The 18,460-nt window shown below is 50.9% G+C and overlaps 1 protein-coding gene across 1 annotated transcript in view; it reads right to left on the reverse strand.

Moving 5' to 3' along the window:
• The window catches only part of GLI2 (GLI family zinc finger 2), a 264,303-nt gene that overhangs the window by 60,575 nt on the left and 185,268 nt on the right, over positions 1-18,460 (reverse strand). The window contains exon 3 of the mRNA XM_047772176.1: positions 3,672-3,777. Within this exon, the coding sequence (XP_047628132.1) occupies positions 3,672-3,777 (106 nt within the window). The remainder of the gene's footprint in view (positions 1-3,671; positions 3,778-18,460) is intronic.

Here is an 18,460-nt window from a genome sequence, read left to right on the forward strand (position 1 = left end):
TCCCTTCCTTATAGTGGATTTACAATCAATAAATGTGGTAGGGATCATGGAAATAGAAACTCGCCATTTGAGAGTTCCTTGGTGGCTTAGTGGGTTAAGGATCTAGCATCATCACTGCTGTGGCACAGGTTAGATCCCTGGCTTGGGAACTTCTGCATGCTGCAGGCATTACCAAAAAAAAAAGAAAGAAAGAAAATAAAGAAAGGAAGGAAGAAAAGGAGAAAGAAAGAAAGAAAAGGATGGAGGAAGAGAAAGAAAAAAAAGAAAGAAAGAGAGAGAGAGAAAGGAAAAAGAAAGAAAGAGAGAAAGAAAGAAAGAAAGAAAGGAAGGAAGGAAGGGAGGAAGGATGAAAGAAAGAAAATCACCATTTGGCAAGTATCAGTAGTTACCATTTCTGGCAAGAATCATCAATGGACGTTCAAGTGAGTGGGCAAAATATATGATGAGACAGGAATTTACATTTTATCAAATTATTGCCTCACAAAAGACTTATAATGACAAAGGGACTAACTTTCAAGTGGAGAAACATGGCAGACCTCACCATAAGCAAGCGATCCAAGTTAGTATCTCCAAGGATGAGAAGTACAGCTGTCACGGGTCCCTGACACGATGCACCAGGAGGGCACAGCACCACATCCATGGGAGCAACCCCCACATGCATCATCTGGATTTAATCATGAGCCAACACCAGGCAAACCCAAATCAAAGACATTCTCTACAGTATCTGGCCTTTCTTCTTCAAGAGTGTCAAGGTCATATGTAAACTGGTGCAGCCACTATGGAGGACAACACGGAGGTTCCTCAAAAAATTAAAAGCAGAACTATCATATGATCCAGCAATCCCACTCCTGGGCATCTATCGGAAGAAAACCATAATTCAAAAAGACAGATGCAGCCTAATGTTCACTGCAGCACTAATCACAATAGCCAAGACATGGAAGCAACCTAAGTGTCCATCAACAGAGTAATGGATAAAGAAGACATGGTATGAATATACAATGTAATGTTAGCCTTAAAAAAGAACGAAATAATGTCATTTGCAGCTACATGGTCGTACGCAGCTACATGGATGTACCTAGAGATTATCATATTAAGTGAAGTAAGTCAGAGAAAGACAAATACCGTATGATATCACTTATATGTGGAATCTAAAAAAGTCATACAAATGACCTTGTTTACACAACAGAAGTAGACTCACAGACATAGAACACAAACTTATGGTTATCAAAAAGGAAGGAGGGGGATGGATAAATTAGGAGTTTGAGGTTAACATATACACACTACTATATATAAAAGAGATGATCAACAAGGACCTACTGCATAGCACAGGGAACTCTACTCAATATTTTGTAATAACCTACATGGGAAAAGAATCTGAATATATGTATAAAAACTGAATCACCATGCTGTACACCTGAAGCTAACACAACATTGTAAATAAACTATACTTCAATAAAAAATAAATTATAAAAATGATGTGGTACATATTTACAATGGAATATTACTCAGCCATAAGAAAGAATGAAATGATACAATTTGCAGCTACATAGATGGACCTAGAGATTCTCATACTAAGTGAAGTGACCAGAAAGAGAAAGGCAGATACCACATGAATATCACCCATATGTGGAATATAAAATATGACACAATATGTTATCTCTGAAACAGAACTCATCGACATAGAGAATAGACTTGTGATTGCCAAGGGTGGCGGGGGGAGGGATGGACTGGGCGTTTGGGATTAGCAGACGCAAATTATTATATATAAAATAGATAATAAAATAAAAGACAGATAAACAACAAGATCCTACTGTACAGCATAGGAAACTGTATTCACTATCCTATAATAAACCATAACAGAAAAGAAAAAAAAGTGTCAAGGTCATGAAAGGCAAGAGAGACTGAGCCATGTCCCAGGCTAAAGATAACTACAGAGTTACGACAACGAAATGCAAGGGCTGAATCCTGAACAGGAAAAAAAGGACATCTGCAGACAACTGACCTAATTAGGTAAGATTTACGACTGGTTAAGAGCACTGTACCGGTCTTTGGTTCTGTAAGACGTGAACGTTTGAGGAACCTGGTGAGGCTACACAGGAAATCTTTGTACAATTTTTTTTGATCACTGCTGCAGAATGTGGGAGTTCCCAGGCCACGGATTGAACCCATGCCACAGCTGTGACACCAAATCCTTATCTACCAGGCCACCAGGGAACTCCTCTTTGTACTATTTTTGCAACTTTTTTTTATATGCCTGAAATTATTTCAAAGCACAAGACATATAAAAGAGAAAACAGAATATCCTGGTTTGCTTTGTCTGGGGGTGGGCAGTGTGTGCCCAAAAATAGGGGTCATCTGCCTCCCGCTCAGGCACAGAGCTCTGAACATGGTGTGTGCTCGGCACATCTTACTGACTTTATTCCAGCGGCAGCTGGGAGAGGAGTAGGGTCTGTCTTCAAGAGGTGGAATGTATGGAGGGGGTTCTCCACTCAGCAGACACTGACCGTGACCTTATTAAGCACTGGCCATCGTGGAAGCAGAAATAGAGAAAAGCTCAGACCTCCTGGGAGCAGGTGTGAAAACAGCTTATTCCGGTGCCATAGTGTGGTGGGAAACCAGGAAAGGACCCCCTACTTAGGGTGGGCCCCCAGGAGGAGGTGGCTCCTGAGCTGAGCTTAGGGATCTGTAGGAGTTGGCCAGGAGGAGGGGCCATTCCAGGCAGGCAAGGCCATGGGACACTTACATAATTGGCAGCTTGGTGGGGGCAGGTGAAAAGGCTGGGTCAAGAGGGGCCTTGGGGCCCCCCTTTTTTTAATGGCCACACCCACAGAATATGAAGTCCCCAGGCCAGGAACTGAATCTGAGCCACAGCTGCAACCTACGTCACAGCTGCAGCAATGCAGGATCCTTAACCCACTGTGCCCCACTGGGGATCAAACCCGTGTCTCTGCAGTTGGATTCTTAACCCACTGTACCACAACAGGAACTCCTGGGGCCTCTAGATCCTTCCAAGTAGGTCTCTTTCAAGGTGGGTGTGGAGAGCAGCAGAGATATGGGGTGGGGGGCAAGGTTTCAGCCTCTCTTCTAGAAGCAAGATGGATGAGATAGCAAGGGGTTAAGTTTTGGCATCATAATGACCAAGAAATTGACATCAGCACCAGGCTCTGAGACCCCAGGTGGGGGTGAGGGAGGCAGGGGTAGGTCTAGACAGACACACAGGTGACACACTCCTTCACCTGGGGGGTCGAAAAGCAGGGAGTAGGTGAGGCTCGGAAGTGTAACTTTGAGCCTGTCCTTACCAGCAGGTGACCCTAGAATTCAGTGTCCGAGTTGGGAATACTTGAGGAAGTGAAAGGAGGCACTAGGAATTATTATGCGGGGACCACCTATATTCAAGGTCATGGTACTCCTATGGGACTTTGACCTGCAGGGCATCCTCACTGCCTGGGTGGGGAAGGAGGCAGGTGGATACACGGGGACCACCCACAGCCTTGAGAGCAGTGATGGAGGTGGGAGGTGAGCAGCCGGCCGCCTTCTCAGGTGACCAGAGGGGAGGTGGGGTTCACAGCCCACAGCCCCTCTTCACTCCTGGGTGACAAAGGGGGAATGATGGCAATCGATCGGGAACTGCAAACAGGAAGGTGGAGGCAGAGGTGGCAGGTGGCACTTACCCGGGTACACCGTGGACAGAATGGGGCTCGTAATGGTACCTCCCCTCCTGGTGTCGCATGTCAAGCGGCAAGGGGGCGTGGAACGGTGGCAGAAGATGCTGTGGAACTGCAAAGGGGAAGAGAGAAACAGGATTTCAAAAACTTTGCCCCTCCCTCGAAAAGCAATTTTCAAAGGGCTTGAAAGCTCCATGAATTTCAGAGCAAGAGCAGTCAGGACAGGGGGCTCAGGGGTGCCCGGTTATCACACGCCTGCGAAGAGGGATGAATAAATAATCAAAGTCAGCCTGAGACCCCTACATCTTCCACATAAAAGATCCCCAACCGCGCTCTTGACAAAGACAAGCAGCCAAGCACTCTTTGAACTCGGGCAGATGACAGGTTCAGCCGCAAATCAGGGCTGACAGAGCCCACGGGCCTTGGCCCATCTCAGGCAGCCCCGGGTGAGGGCCTCCAAGACACTGCAGTCACACGGGCGGGAAAAATTGACCTGGAACCATCTGCGGAGGCAGGGCCGGCTCCCGGCTGCGGCTGGCCTCAGGAAGGCCAAGTCCCACCAAGCTGCCTGTCCTGTCCTGCTGGCAGCCCGCAGTGGACACCTCTGTGGGTCTGTTAATTCTCCAGTTCTTAATGTTAATTACTGACCCCAAGGGCACTGGCGTGCACCTCCCAGGTGCCAAGGCCAACACGTGAGTCCTGGTTTCCACGGTGTGCCCGACCCCCGTCCACATTTGGCCTGCCCTTCACACATCATTGTGATAATTGTAGGATGCTCTTTGCTTATTTAAAAAAAAAAAAAAATCCTGGGAACCTTAGAGGCAAACATAATTATAGGCCTTAGGAAAACAAGGCTCTTTAAAAAAGTAGTTAGACTGGGAAAAGGGCTAAGGAGCAGAGGTTTCTCAGTCGCTGCACACTCAGACTTAAGGCCACAGGCCAGCACGGGTGAGAGTGGAGTCTGCATGGCTCAAGAGTTTAAAGAAATCACATGGGTTTATTTTCCCCACGCACAGGTCAGCCGAATGGCCAGCCCTACAGTAATAAATGCACACAGATAATGCTTCTAACTGCTTCTGTGCAGGCAGATCCTGGTACCGTATCATAAGCGCTAAGAATTCTTTTTTTATTGTGGCAAAACATATAGAACATAAAATTGACCTTTTTTTTTTTTTTCTTTTTTAGGGCTGCACCAGCTGGAAGTTCCCAGGCTAGGGGTAGAACGAGAGCCGTGTTTGTGACCTATACCTCAGCTTACAGCATCGCCGGATCCTTAACCCACTGAAGGGGCCAGGGATCGAACCTGCGTCCTCATGGATACTGGTTGGGTTCGTTATCCCTGAGCCCCATTGGGAACTCCCAGAATTTCCTGTTTTAAGGCTGAATAATACTCATTACATGGATGTACCACATTGTGGTTATCCAGTCACCTGCCAACGGACACTTGGGTTGAACGCTTATGAGATCTTAACAAGAGGAAAAATTTTCTCCAAACATTTAACATTCATTTTTACATATTTAATTTGGAGGGTTTTTTGGCTGAGCCTTTGACCTGTGGAAGGTCCTGGGCTAAGGATCAAACTGGCACCATGGGAGCTGCAGTGATAATGCCAGATCCTTAACTCTCTGAGCCTCCAGGGAACTCCCTTTACATATTCAGTTTATCTTCCGAATTCCACAGTCCTGATGCCCTCCGTGGCAACTGGGGATAGATAAAGCAAATCTGCTCACCCTGATTCCCTCAATCTGCCAAACGCAGACTCCACACACCTTGGGCTCCCAGGAGACATGACAGGCACGTGGCCCCATCCCGGTGCTCGGGCGCTCCCTTCCAGAGCTGATGACTATGGAAACCACTGCTCTCTTCTCCCCACTGTCCAGTGTGCTCTGAGCAGGCGAGGCTGGATGTGCAGCTGTGACTCTGGAAACAAGGACAGGTGGACCAGGCAGCCTCTGGGAGTCAGGGACCTGGAGCACGGCAGCTGCTTACCAGCTGCCCGGCTTTGAGTCCCCTCTGCATTTCCCTGTGTCCATCCAAAACCAAGTAGCAGTGACCACCCTTAGGGGTGCCATGAAGATAACATGTTCCTGCAGAAGGGTGCCTGGCCCAGCATCTGTGCACATAAGAAGCACTTTGACCGACTTACCACTGCTATCTGGAGCCTCCCTAGTCCATCATCAAACTGTGACTATACCATCCACTAGCTGTGGGGCTTGGGACAAGATGCGCCCTGCTCATTGCAGACCCTGGGGAGGGCAGAGGGCCAGCACTGGCCTGCTTACAGCCTTGGAGACAAACTGGGCTTCCCTGAATCCTCAGGGGAGTCAGCAGGGAATCAGTGAGCATCTCCCCAGATGTGCAGGGAAGGGTCTTTGCGGCTCTGTTTTAATGTGGCCAGATGGACCCCATTACAGTATGATTAACAAAAGAAACATGAACATTTCCCTGCCTATCTAAGAGCCCCTGGAGGCAGCTGGCAGAGGTATTACTGTACCCATTTCACAGATGAGGCCAAGGGTGACTTCAGCCCAAAGTCAGGGGGCTGAAAGATGCCAGAGCCAGGAGGGCAACCCAAGGCCCCACAGAGCAGAGCCGGGCATGGGCAGGGACATGTTACAATGGCTAGCAGCTGGAGTGTGGCAGTCCCTGCCCAGGTCCAGAGGGCATGTGCCTCAGATGGTTGTCCTTGAGGAGGTCGGCTGTCTCTCAAGGCTTTGCTTATAGCGTCTCCCTTAGTTTCACCACCATCAACCCTGTTCTTATCCCCATTTCTCAGGAAAGAACATCGAGGCTCACAGTGGCATGCTTCTACCTCTAGGAGATCAAGGCTCAGGCAATGACGGCTGGTGTCAGTCTCCCCTGACTCAGACCCAGCACCAAGCAGGCCCTCAGCAATCCGGGCCTCTGAGCGTTCACTTCCACCCCAGCAGTGGCCAGTGCTGGCCCAGGATAGAGGGCTGTGCCTTCGATCAGCTAGCAGCGGAAAGGGCTAGGAGCCCAACCTGGGGATCTGCTGTCCAGACCCCTCCCTCAGAAAAACGACCCAGTCCATTCACACCCCAGGGGGCTATGTCTGGACGGCAGTCACTGTAGGAACAGCCCTTCATTCTTTCATGCATCCTCCTGATGCTTGCTCTGCAGCAGCGCTGTTCCAGGTCCTGGATGTGTGTGTTCACAAAGCAGCCCACATTGCTGCCGTCACAGAGAACCCCGGAGAGGAGACAGGTAGTGGGCAAACCAAAAATGCCTTGATGCCATCATATCGGGGCGAAGAGGCTAAGGAGGAAATCAAGCCAGGCAGGGGAAGAGCTCTGTAATTTCAGCACAAAGGCCACTTGGGCTGGAACAGAGGGGTGGAGCTATGAGAGACAGAAGAGGTCCTTCTGTTTTTTTTTTTTTTTGGCTGTGCCAGCAGCATGTGAAATTCCTGGGCCAGGGATGGAACCGGAGATACAGCAATGACAATGCCAGATCCTTAACCTGTTGTGCCACAACGGAACTCCTTGTCTGGGATTTTTTTCTGGGAGATTTGGGAAGCCCCCAGGGATCCTGAGCAGGGAATCGCATGCTCTGATGAAACTTTTCAAAAGGACACAGGAGTAGGGTCAGGCATGGGGGCAGGGTGTGCATCAGCCAGGAATCACTGACTGGCCCTGGGACTTTGGGGACATCATGTCTAGGTCTCGCATTATCCTTCTATACAATGGGGATGAGATAGCTCCACGTTCCTTCCTACCAGAACAATGCTGCTGTGTGATCACCGCGCCCCCCCACCCCCAGGGAAGAGCCACGCTTGTCCCAGATGGTGACTCACTGAGGCTCCAGGAGGGATCCTGGACAGGTCCCAGATGGGGCTCTGGATGCAGGCACTGTTTCATTTTTATGGTCCTCCCTTTAAAACTCACTGACCTGGCAGCCCTCGTGAAGAGTCTCAGCCCCCAGCCCTAAGCCCTGTCACCTGAGCCCACCTGGAGAAGGACATCCTCTCCCAACCATTTCTGGGGCCAGCTTTGCAGCCCAGATAAACTGAGGGATGATGGCTGATGCTGGTTCATTTCTTCTGGGCCAGCATGGACCCCGGATGGAAACACTCAGGGGGAACCCTCTACCCAGAGCCCCTCAGCCTGGCCAAGGTGGGGGGCAAGTTCCACTCTGGATGCCTCCGAGCCATCACTGTGTCCAGAGGCCATTGGCAGCCCAGGGACTTAGAAAGAGGAACGTAAAGAACAAGGTGGCCTTCCAGTGACACACTGAATGAGGTCCGTCCACACATTGTTTTCATTCTGGGCTTTTTTTTTTTTTTTTCCAGGTAAAAAAAAAAAAAATCCAAACGAAATCATGTCCTTCCGCCATAGGGGAACACACACATACACACCATATGCCATTTCAAAGAAATCTCTCTCTTTTTTAAGTTTCTGAGGAAGAAACTCTAAGATGAGACTTCTCTGGCTCGCCCTTCTCCCTCTGACAAAAATGCACATTTGTTTTTGAGCCTACACAGAAAGACCGACAGTTTGAGGAGCTGAAGATGGTGGCGTGATGGCTTTTTTTTTTTTTTAAACTCCAGAATTTTTCCACATTAAGGTTGAAACGTCAAATGCTCCTTGGCTGGTGGTCCCGGGGGGAGGGGACATTTAGTGTCGTCAGTGTCCTTGGTTTAAGGATCTCGCCGTGAGAGTGAGCAGGGCGCTGAAAAGGGGGCAAGGAAGCCTGGAAGCCAGGCTCTAGTTAATGCGCCGTAAATAAGGACTCTGGCTGGAGAGGATGGGGCAGAGGGTCAGCAGAGGCTTCAGACAAAGAATCTGGGTCATCGAAACGTGCCCAGGCAGCCAGGAGGCTGGGGGAATTCTCCTGGGATGAAGTCATGTGTTGCTACAACAGGGAGGTGCTGCCCTGAGGACAGGGCTTAGAGGCATAGCCAAGGGACCAGCCTGGGAGAGGCAGTCAGGCCCCAGGAAAGACTGGATGAGTTGGGGACATCCCAGCCCTCTGAGCTGTCCAGTTCCTAGAGGTCAGCCTGGGCTCCAGTTACTGTGGTCATTCCCATAAAGGCTGGGGGAGGGGACAGGACAAGAGCACGTGGACTCCAAGCCTGGGACTGAGAAAGGGGTGGGTTTTGGCAAGAAGAGCTGTCCAGCCCTGGCGCTGACCGAGGGAGGGAGTTTCTGGAAGGAGGCCTGGCCGGATACAGGGCTAAGTGACAATGAGGGACACTTGTCTCAGTGCAGTCCATGGAGCCTGGGCAGGAGGCCAGAGGCCAGGACAGGGCAGGGATCCCCGTCCTTCTTGGGCAGCTGACCATGTACTTGAGTTGCTGTGCAGGAGGCTGGGGCTGCGGCTGCATGAGGGACATGCGAAAGGGCTCTGGGTGGCCTGATGGATGGCTCTAGGACCAAGAAAGGGCTTCCTGACCCCCAATGTCTCTGGAACTATGAGGGACTCTGCTTGGGATTCCCCATTCATGACTAACTGATCATGTTCTTTTCCCTTACAATTCTTTGCATCTTAAGAAACAGCCAGTACAGAAGTTCCCATCGTGGCACAGCAGAAAAGAATCCGACTAGGAACCACGAGGTTGCGGGTTCAATCCCTGGCCTCGCTCAGTGGGTTGAAGATCTGGCATTGCTGTGAGCTGTGGTGTAGGTCGAAGACGAGGCGGCTGTGGAATAAGCTGGCGGCTACATCTCCAATTCGACCCCTAGTCTGGGAACCTCCATGTGCTGCAGGTGCGGCCCTAAAAAAGCAAAAAACAAAACAAAACAAAACAAAAAAAGACATACACAGTGCAATTATTTCACTATATTTTTTTCTCTTTTTAAAGGAAATGGACCTTTGAAAGTCACAGAAACAAATTCAAAGGAAATGGACCTTTGAAAGTCACAGAAACAAATTCACACTAACATGCAAATGACTTGCCAGGTCACTTCCCCTTGATGGAAGGACAGGGAAGCAAGAGACACCTGTGTCTTTGGAGAAGGAAGAGGCTAGTGTGGAGGAAAAAAGCAAAATGAAACAGCAGAAGAGCAGGCTTGAGGTCAAGCTTAGTGAGCTTGACAGCCAGACTGAAATCCGCCTTGCTCCTGAGTTGTCCATCAGTCAAATGACAATTCTAAGGGGCTGACCTGTCCCCATGGTCTAAGGAGCTTGGGATAAGAGTAGAAAGTAGGTGAGCCAGACATCCAGACAGACTGGGTGTGAAGCCCAGTTCTGTCATTTGCTAGCAAGTGACAAGGGCTCTGAGCCACAGTGTCTTCATCTGTAAAACAGGATGACAAACCCAAAGGTTGTGAGCATTTTACAGGGTCAGCACAGAGCAGGGGCTCAGTATGCGGGAGCCCCCTTCCCCATCTCTGTGAATCCAGGAGAGAAGGAAGAGGCTACTTTTGGGGTACAGGACACCAAGATGCATCAGACTAGATCTCAGATGCGCCATCATCAGGGGACGTGTGCGCTATGGGGGCCACCGCCTCAGAGTGGGTAAGGGCAGGGATGATGGACCATGGGCTTCAGGGGCACTGCAGGAAGATTCTTCTAAATGTCTGTCTTGCTGGACACGATACAGTTATCTTTGCTGAAGCCACTGCCACTCCCCCACCCACCCACCCCCGCCTCAGTTCACGGGCAGGAGGCTCAGGCTGGCCACTCCAGACTCCAACAATCCGCATGATTATTCCCCAGTATGTGCCGTATTGCCCCAGACCAGATACAAAGGGGAGGCAGTTGCAGGTGGCTTGATGGTTCCAGTGAACACTGTTTTGAATTTTGTTTAAAAGGTAGCTTTTAGCAATGAGATTCTGCTGTGTAGCACTGGGAACTACGTCTAGTCACATATGATGGAGCATGATAATATGAGAAAAAAGAATGTATACATGTATGTGTAACTGGGTCACCTTGACGTACAGTAGAAAATTGAAAGAACACTGTAAACCAACTATAATGGAAAAAAATAAAAATCATTATCAACAAACAAAAGGTAGCTTTTAGGAGTTCTCTGGCGGCTCATGGAGTTAAGGACACAGTGTTGTCACTGCTGGGGCACAGACTTAATCCCTGGCCCAGGAACTTCTGCATGCCATGGGTGCAGCCAAAAAAAAGGGCACGACTTCCTCCTCTGTCTTCAGCTACATCTCCCTGGGCTGCAGCAACAACTCAGCTCTTGGAAAGTCAGTGGCCAAAGCCCAAGGCAGAGAGGTCCCAAGCAGGTGATGTCCCCATGAGCTGGAGGGTGGGTTCAGAGGACAGGGCCTCATATGATCCAATTTCCTGGCTTCAAACCCAGCTCTCCCCTCCAGGAAACAAGGGGCGGGGGATCAATGGCCTGGACTGTGTGCCTCTGGGGAGGACTTTCCCAATAGAGACAAGAAAGCTACCCTCTACTCCAAGCCCAGTGCCTGATTCAGTCAATTCAACTGCTTAACTCTTCAGGGACTGTGAGCATGAAGGTGCTTTGCAAAAGAAAAAGGATTAATCGTTTGTGGAAGGGATGGTAATCAGCACCTTTATTTTATTTTTGGCCACAGTGGCTTGATGTGGGATCTCCGTTCCCAGACCGTATATTGAACTTGGGCCGCAGCAAGTGAAAGCGCCAAATCCTAACCACTTGACCACTAGGGAACTCCTGACCAGCACTTTTGTTTTGTACCCTGTTTAATGGGGAAGATCTGCCAGCCCTTGAGCTGTTGCTGGATTTGAGCTCGTGGTCTGAGTGGCTAAAGTCTCTGTTTCAGCCACTGAAGCTGGGCTCCTCTCGAACCCTATGCTCTCTCCCATCCCCATGGAGATCCCAGAACCACGCCTCAGGGAAGGTGGAGCTCAAGCCTCCCCAGAAGGACCAGAAATGACGACACCAGCTCCAGTCCAGAAGAGACTGGATGCTCCCTCCCTCAGCACGCAGGTTTGACCTGGAGACAGGATGCAGTTCAGACATGTTGCTCCTATAGCCTGGCCTTGACCTGCACAGGCTGCAGCCCCCACCGGGTCCAGCTCATCAGCTTCCTCAGGAATCCACAGCGGAGCTGCCCACCACCCAGCCTAGAACTCTTAATCCCTGACCCATCACAGCCTGGAGGATGGAAGTCACACCCACAGCCCTCAGCCCATCTAAGTTTTCCGCTCTGTCGGGGCTGCTCAAGTGCTCTGGAGGCCCCAGACAGCAAGGAGCACCACCTGTGCCCACAGGCAGTGCACCGGGCACCTCCATGGAGGCCGTCTGCAAAGACTGAGAGCGGGGTCCATGGGCACAGGCTGCCAGATGGCCTCAGAGTCAGGGAAGGGAGATTTCCTTAGGACCCAGGGCAGCCAGGAAGGCTCCCTGGAAGAGGTGGTTTTGGAGCTGAGTCCTCAAAGGGCCAGGACTGGGAGAGCTGGACAGAAGTGGGAGGACGATGGGTTCCTCAGGCTGGAAGGCAATGTGGATGAGTCCAGGAGACTCACTAGCGCCCTCACATGGAACTGTACCCAATGTGTACTAGCAAAAAACCCACCAGATCCCCCCTGTATTTTTTCTTTTTTTTCCTCTTGGCCATGCTTACAGCATGTGGAAGTTCCTGGGCCAGGAACTGAACCCATGATACAGCAGTGACAGCACTGGATCCTTAACTCACAGAGCCACCAGGAAACTCCTCTCTTTCTGGGGCCTCTCAGGGCTTCAATGATGGGATACAGATATCCACCACAAGAGACATGATGGAGCACCTTCCAGGAGCTAACCTCAGGGATTCTCAGGCCCGAGTCACCCGCTGGCTTTGTTAAAACACCACTGCTGGGCCCCACCTCCAGAGGGGTGGCCTCAGTGGGCCTGAGAATCTGCATTGATAAAAAGTGCCCAGGTTGAAGTTTCCATTGTGGCTCAGCAGGTTAAGAACCTGACATAGTGCCCATGAGAATGATGGTTCACTCCCTGGCCTCACTCAGTGGGTTAAGGATCCAGACTTGCTGCAAGCTGCAGTGTAGGTTGCAGATGTTGCTTGGCTCTGGCATTGCTATGGTTGTAGCATAGGCCTGCAGCTGCAGCTCCGATTCAACCCCTAGTCCCAGGAACTTCTGCATGGCACAGTGTGGCCATTTAAAAAAAAAAAAAGTGCCCAGGTGACACTGACAAAGCTTGCCAGGAACCCCACTGGACAAATGGCTGGCTTGTATTAGCCTTTTTACTTCCAGCACCTGCCTGTAGCCCCAGAGTTCCCACTGGGACCAGTAAGTAATTAAGAGATGCTTTCCTATTTGTGTCTCTTTTTGTGCCTACTATGCATCGTACTAAGTGGAGAATGTCTGCAGCTGGAGAAATTCAGCCAGGTGTTGAGAGAGATGACCCTGGTGTGACATCTGAATCCTGGTGTCCATGGCGCCATCTCATTTACCAGGGCTTCTGAACCCTGGCTCCAAATGGCTGGAGGATCATAAGAAACGCGACCCTGTGTCTGTGCTTTTCCAAGTACGGGAAGGAAGGGGCAGGCAGGGCTGGAGAAATCATGCAGGTGGCATCTGTGCACACTTCCCTTCACTGGGGTGGCCTCGGCCCTGTCTGAAACCTGGTCTCAAAAGCCAACCCTTCCGACGTGCGGACTCAAAGGGCCCAGGCCTCTCCTGGTGGAAACCAAGTCATGGGCCGAAGCAGCCCCAGAACTGGCGGAAGAAAAGCACCGAATCCAGGGAAGCCTCGTTCCCGCAGGCAAGCCTGATGCAAATGATGCTGTTATCTGCAATAATAATCCCAGGGATGGGCTGCTTCCAGAGGCCTCTCCTGGATGCCCAAGCACTGCCCCGCAGGAAGCACTTAATAAGAATAATAGTATCCTGAATGGCACTCTAGAGCAAGCAATTAAAAAGCGTTTTTGTCTCACTTGGTGCTGGGCAGGGATAGATGGGTGGGAATGAAAATCAGACAGGAAATTCCAACACCACAAGCTGGCTGATGTTGGGTGGGCTGAGGCCCAGGCCGCTCTCAGTCAGGCTTGCCTCCTCCCAGGACTTGGCAGGAACCAGACAGTGGCTGGGCCCACCCCACAGCCACGGCTGGCCTTTCCAAGACGGTGTTGCTTGACAAAGTAGGACAAAATAGCTGCCGGGAAGGGAGAGGACACTGGGCTGGGGTCAGCACCAGCCCCCCAACGGCGGGGCGGGGAAGGGGGGGCAGTGCCCTGAGGCTGATGTGGAGGGCGGGATGGGGAGGCAGGCAGACAACAGTGAGCATCCCATGGCTGGACTAGCCCTGTAGTTGATTAGATGCCCCAGGGGGAGGCGGGATCCACAGCATCTTGGGACCCGTCCTTCTCAGCTACAGATGGAAAGTTTATGTCGCCCCAAAATTCTTATCTTGAAACCCTAATGCCTGATATGATGGTGTTTGGAGGTGGGGGCTTTGGTGACTAGGTCATGGGGTGGAGTCCCCACGAGTGAGATTAGTGCCCTTATAAAAGGGAACCAGAGAGCTCCCTTGGCCCTTCCACCAAACAAGTGAACAGTGGGCAGCGAGTGGTTTATAAATCAGACCGAGGGATGTCACCAGACACCGAATCTACTGGCACCTGGATCTCTGACTTTCCAGTTTTCTGAGCTGTAAGGATTGAATGTTTGTTGTTTAATCCCCACCCCCTCATCCCTGGTGTTCTTGTTACAGGGCCTGTGATGACTGAGACGCCACTTAGTAAGCAGCAGTCAGATGAGGGAAAAAGGCCATAGGAGGCAGATGGAACCTGGGCCAGGGGTATCCAGGTGGTGGTGGACAGCACTGAGGCTGCAGCCGACGCCCTGACCCAGCCTGGCCCCCACCGCTGATGCACTTAACTCCCTGCGTCTCAGTCTTCTCATCTGTAAAATGCGAGTTGTGATAGGACTCACATGGGAGAGAAACTGGGAAGCAAAGGCCAGCTAATGTGTCAGAGCCCGTGCAGGCCAGGCACACAGTAGGGCACACAGTAGGGCTGTCTCCATGACCTCCTGCCCCTTCAGGTGAGGGGTGGGAGATTGGGGGGAACTCTTAGGACCAAAAGAAACCTTGGAGAAGGTTAAGCCTGATTAAATTTGAAAACAATCTTGGTCACGGATGCTATCCCAAAGAAATAGCATGCAGGAACCCAAAAACTGCAATAGATTTGAAGTCCCAGCAGCCTTTTAAGAGGCCTTGGGGAAAGTTCAAACCCAGCCTGGGGGCCTAGAGAAGAGTGACCTTGTCCTGGTGCTCCTTCCACCTGCTGCAGAGGCTGGGGATCCCACGCTGCACAGGTTAGCCTGCTTGGATGTGCCCCAGAGTCTTGTCAACCCTTGAGAGACTCACCTGCCAGCTAGTACCACAGCCCCATCAGCTGGCAGCTTAATGCTATCCTGTCATTTGTCGTGGGGCATTTAGTCCTTTCAGGAGGATGCCTGGGCCACTCCTCTGCCTGTTCCTCCTGGTTCCCCAAGGTGTCACCTGCCACTCTGCTTCCTTTACCAGCATCTACCCACCTTTCCTCTCCTTTCCTTTTCAAGGCTGCACCTCTGCCATATGGAGGGTCCCAGGCTAGGGGTCAAATTGGAGCTGCAGCTGCTGGCCTACACCACGGCCACAGAAATGCCAGATTCTTAACCCACTGAGTGAGGCCAGGGATCAAACCTACATCCTCCTGGATACTAGCTGGATTCTTAACCTGCTGAGCCACAGCGGGAATTCCTTTTTTTTTTTTTTTTTTAAGTAGCCACACCCTCAGCATATGAAAGTTCCTGGGCCGGGGATTGAATCCAAACCACAGCTTTGACCTATACCACGGCTACAGCATCATAGGATCCTTTAACCCACTGCACCGAGCCAAGGATTGAACTTGCACTTCCACAACAACCCCAGCCGCTGCAGTTGGATTCTTAACCCACTGTGCCATAGTGGGAGCTCCTACCCTTTCCTGTAGAGTTCCAGTGAAGGGTTCCCCTGGTCCAGTGCTTTGGCCCTGCCTCCCACCCTCCTGAGAACACCAGGAGAGCCTGGGGTCACTCTGCTGTGGTTCTCAAGGAGGCCATAGCACTAGTACCATCCCCACCAGGCACTGCTGACACCTCCCCAGGCTGGCCAAGACACCCCCTGACTGCAGGGTGTGTTTGAGGGTGGCACTTACTTTCCTGCCACAGACAGCTGGTTACAAATGCCTTTCATTGCCTCATTGAAGCCGGGACTCCTAAGGACCCCTCCTCAGAGCCCCTCATCAGTATGGTCCCCATGACTATGTGTGACTCAAATCTCCTCTACCTTAAACGGGTCTCCTCTGGTATCCTTCCATCAAGGACAGCCCCAGCTTCACAGACATATGATGTGGGCCACACAGGTTATGTTATGTTATTTATTTTGGGGGCCATGCCCATGGCATGCAGAAAAGTCCCTGGGTCAGGGATCGAACCTAAACCACAGCAGTGACCTGAGCCATAGCAGTGACAATGCCAGATCCTTAACCGCTAGGCCACCAGGGAACTCCACCATGTGTTATTTTAAATTTTCTAGTAGCACCATTTAAAAAAAAACTAAAAAGAAAGAGGTAATATACAATTTCCTTGACCTAGTATATCAAAAATATCATCTTTTCAACAAATTATTAACATTTTTTTTTCTTTTATGTGCACTAAGTCTTCCAAGTTGGTTGTGTAGTTTCACTGACAGTTCATCTCAACTCGAACCATTGCCACGTGATATGCCCAGAAGCAAAACATGGCTCACGGCTGCCTGGCGAAAAAACTCAGGTTGAACAGTTATCATTATTCAACTTTGGCTTTGAATTCTAATCTAGGTGAATAAAAATTTCATTGATGTATACATTATGGGGATGAGTGGTCTCCCCAAACCTCAGGCCTTCCTCGCTTCTGAATCTGAGCTCCTTGCAAACTTCTATTTAGTCACTTAAATTAGCCAATTAGGGAGCTCCCGCTGTGGTGCAGTGGGTTAAGGAGGCAGTGTTTCTGTAGCTGTGGTATAGGTCAAAGCTGTGGTATAGGTCACAGGAACTTCCATATGCCTCAAGTGCGGCCATAAAAAAAAAAAAAAAAAGCCAATTAAGAAGCAGTGATTCTTTCTTCTCTCCATTCTCCCTCTCTTGCATCTGCTGAAGTCACAAGGGCTCCAGGGTTGTTCTTTCTATACCCTTGACCCATCGGGACCGAGTGGAGCAAGTCTGTAGCGTCCCCCTGAATTCCATCCTGGGCTGCTGCCCACACCCCGCCCCATCGGCTTGGGCAGGCATTGCCAAACAAGGCAGTGGGTGAGTCTGAACTCCTGAGACCTTCTAATTAATAAGAGGGTTCCCAGAAAGCAAAGTTGTGCGGGCAGGACTGTGCAGAAACACTGGCTAACCCCTGCAACACCTCCACAAGCCCAGTTCCCTGGGGAGGACTGGCTCTATGTAATTCTGGACCCAGCTGTCTGGAGCACGGTCCCGGGCATTTGCCATTCCCGCAGCCCCTCCCCTACATGCCAGCCCGAGGCCTCACCACTGCTGCTGGTGGCAATAATGGTTCCCTTATCCAGGGACACTGGCTGTCCACCCCACAGGGCTGGAGACCCGTCACGGAACCCCCAGGAAAAGCACATAACCCCTATTTTGCTGGCAGAGAAACAGACACAGAAAACACAGCCTCGTGACCCAACTGGCTGGCCCTGAGCGGGGCCCAGAATCTTGCTTCCTAGAATGAAACTGTATAAAAGGGGCTAAAGAGAGGGGAAAACAAAACTCCAAAGGCTTCCTGGACATCAAAAAAACCTCTTGCAAAACAACGTTTTGATGAGCTAAGTGTGTGAATTAAAAGCAGACAGAGTGTACTTCCTTCAAAACAAACAGGGTTTAACATCGAGGGGCAAACTCCCACACACCGCGTGTTGGGGGCTGGAGAAACCGAAGCTGCCCTTCCTCCCACAAGCCCAAGGGCAACCTGGCCTTTTCATCCCATTCAAGGCTCTGTGGGCCACGGTCCTGCTTTGTGGGTCCAGCTTCACCCCAGCACCAGGGACCCAGAGTAGGGATCCCACTGCTTGGCAGGTGGCCCCGAGGTCTTGCTGTCACTAGCGGGATGGAGTCCAGAGCCTCTCCTGGCCCCAGCACTCTCCCGATCCTGTCCCACATCTGCCTCGGAGGATCAGACACCTTGCAGACCCCATAAAGGTCCCAGTCCCCTACCAGCGCTGGGAGAAAGCTCCTCCCTGCCAAGTCCACCTCCTGCTCTTCACAGTGACTCAGATGGCCTTCAACAAGTGCAGATCATGTGCGCCTTCCACTGTTCTGGACCTTTCTCCTGCACCCCTACCCCCCAAATCAGGCTGAAGACAAGCCCTCTGGATCATTTCTTCCAAGTCAGTGTCCAGGGCCTGGGGTGGGGGGAGGGGGAGAATAAAGGAGGTGGTGAATGAGTGAAGGGATTTTCTCACTCCCGGAAAAGGGGCCTCAAGGGTGGCCAAGCCACCGAGATTCTGCATAAATTAATTTAGCACCTAGGAGAGAAAGTCCTGCTGTACCGATCTGAGGCAGACATAGTATTAGGCGAGGAACAGGAGACAGAGTGGCTAGGACAGTAGTACCAGGCAGAACAGTTGAGGTGGACATGGTTGTGTCAGAAGCAGTCATAGAACAAGCAGGGCAAAGAGTCCTTAGTTCATTGGCCGGATCCCCCACCCCCCAAGACTGCACACACAAAAGTTGTTCTAAGAGCAAATGCACAAGGCTTCCTGCATCCCGGAGGTTTCCTGGGCCCATGACCTTTGTTAACTGATTTAATCCATGTAGCCCTTGATGCGAGAGGTATTAGTTTCATCACCATCATCTCCATTGTACAGATGAGGGCACAG

Source organism: Phacochoerus africanus, chromosome 3 (genome assembly GCF_016906955.1).
Source record: "Phacochoerus africanus isolate WHEZ1 chromosome 3, ROS_Pafr_v1, whole genome shotgun sequence".
Taxonomy (NCBI): domain Eukaryota; kingdom Metazoa; phylum Chordata; class Mammalia; order Artiodactyla; family Suidae; genus Phacochoerus; species Phacochoerus africanus.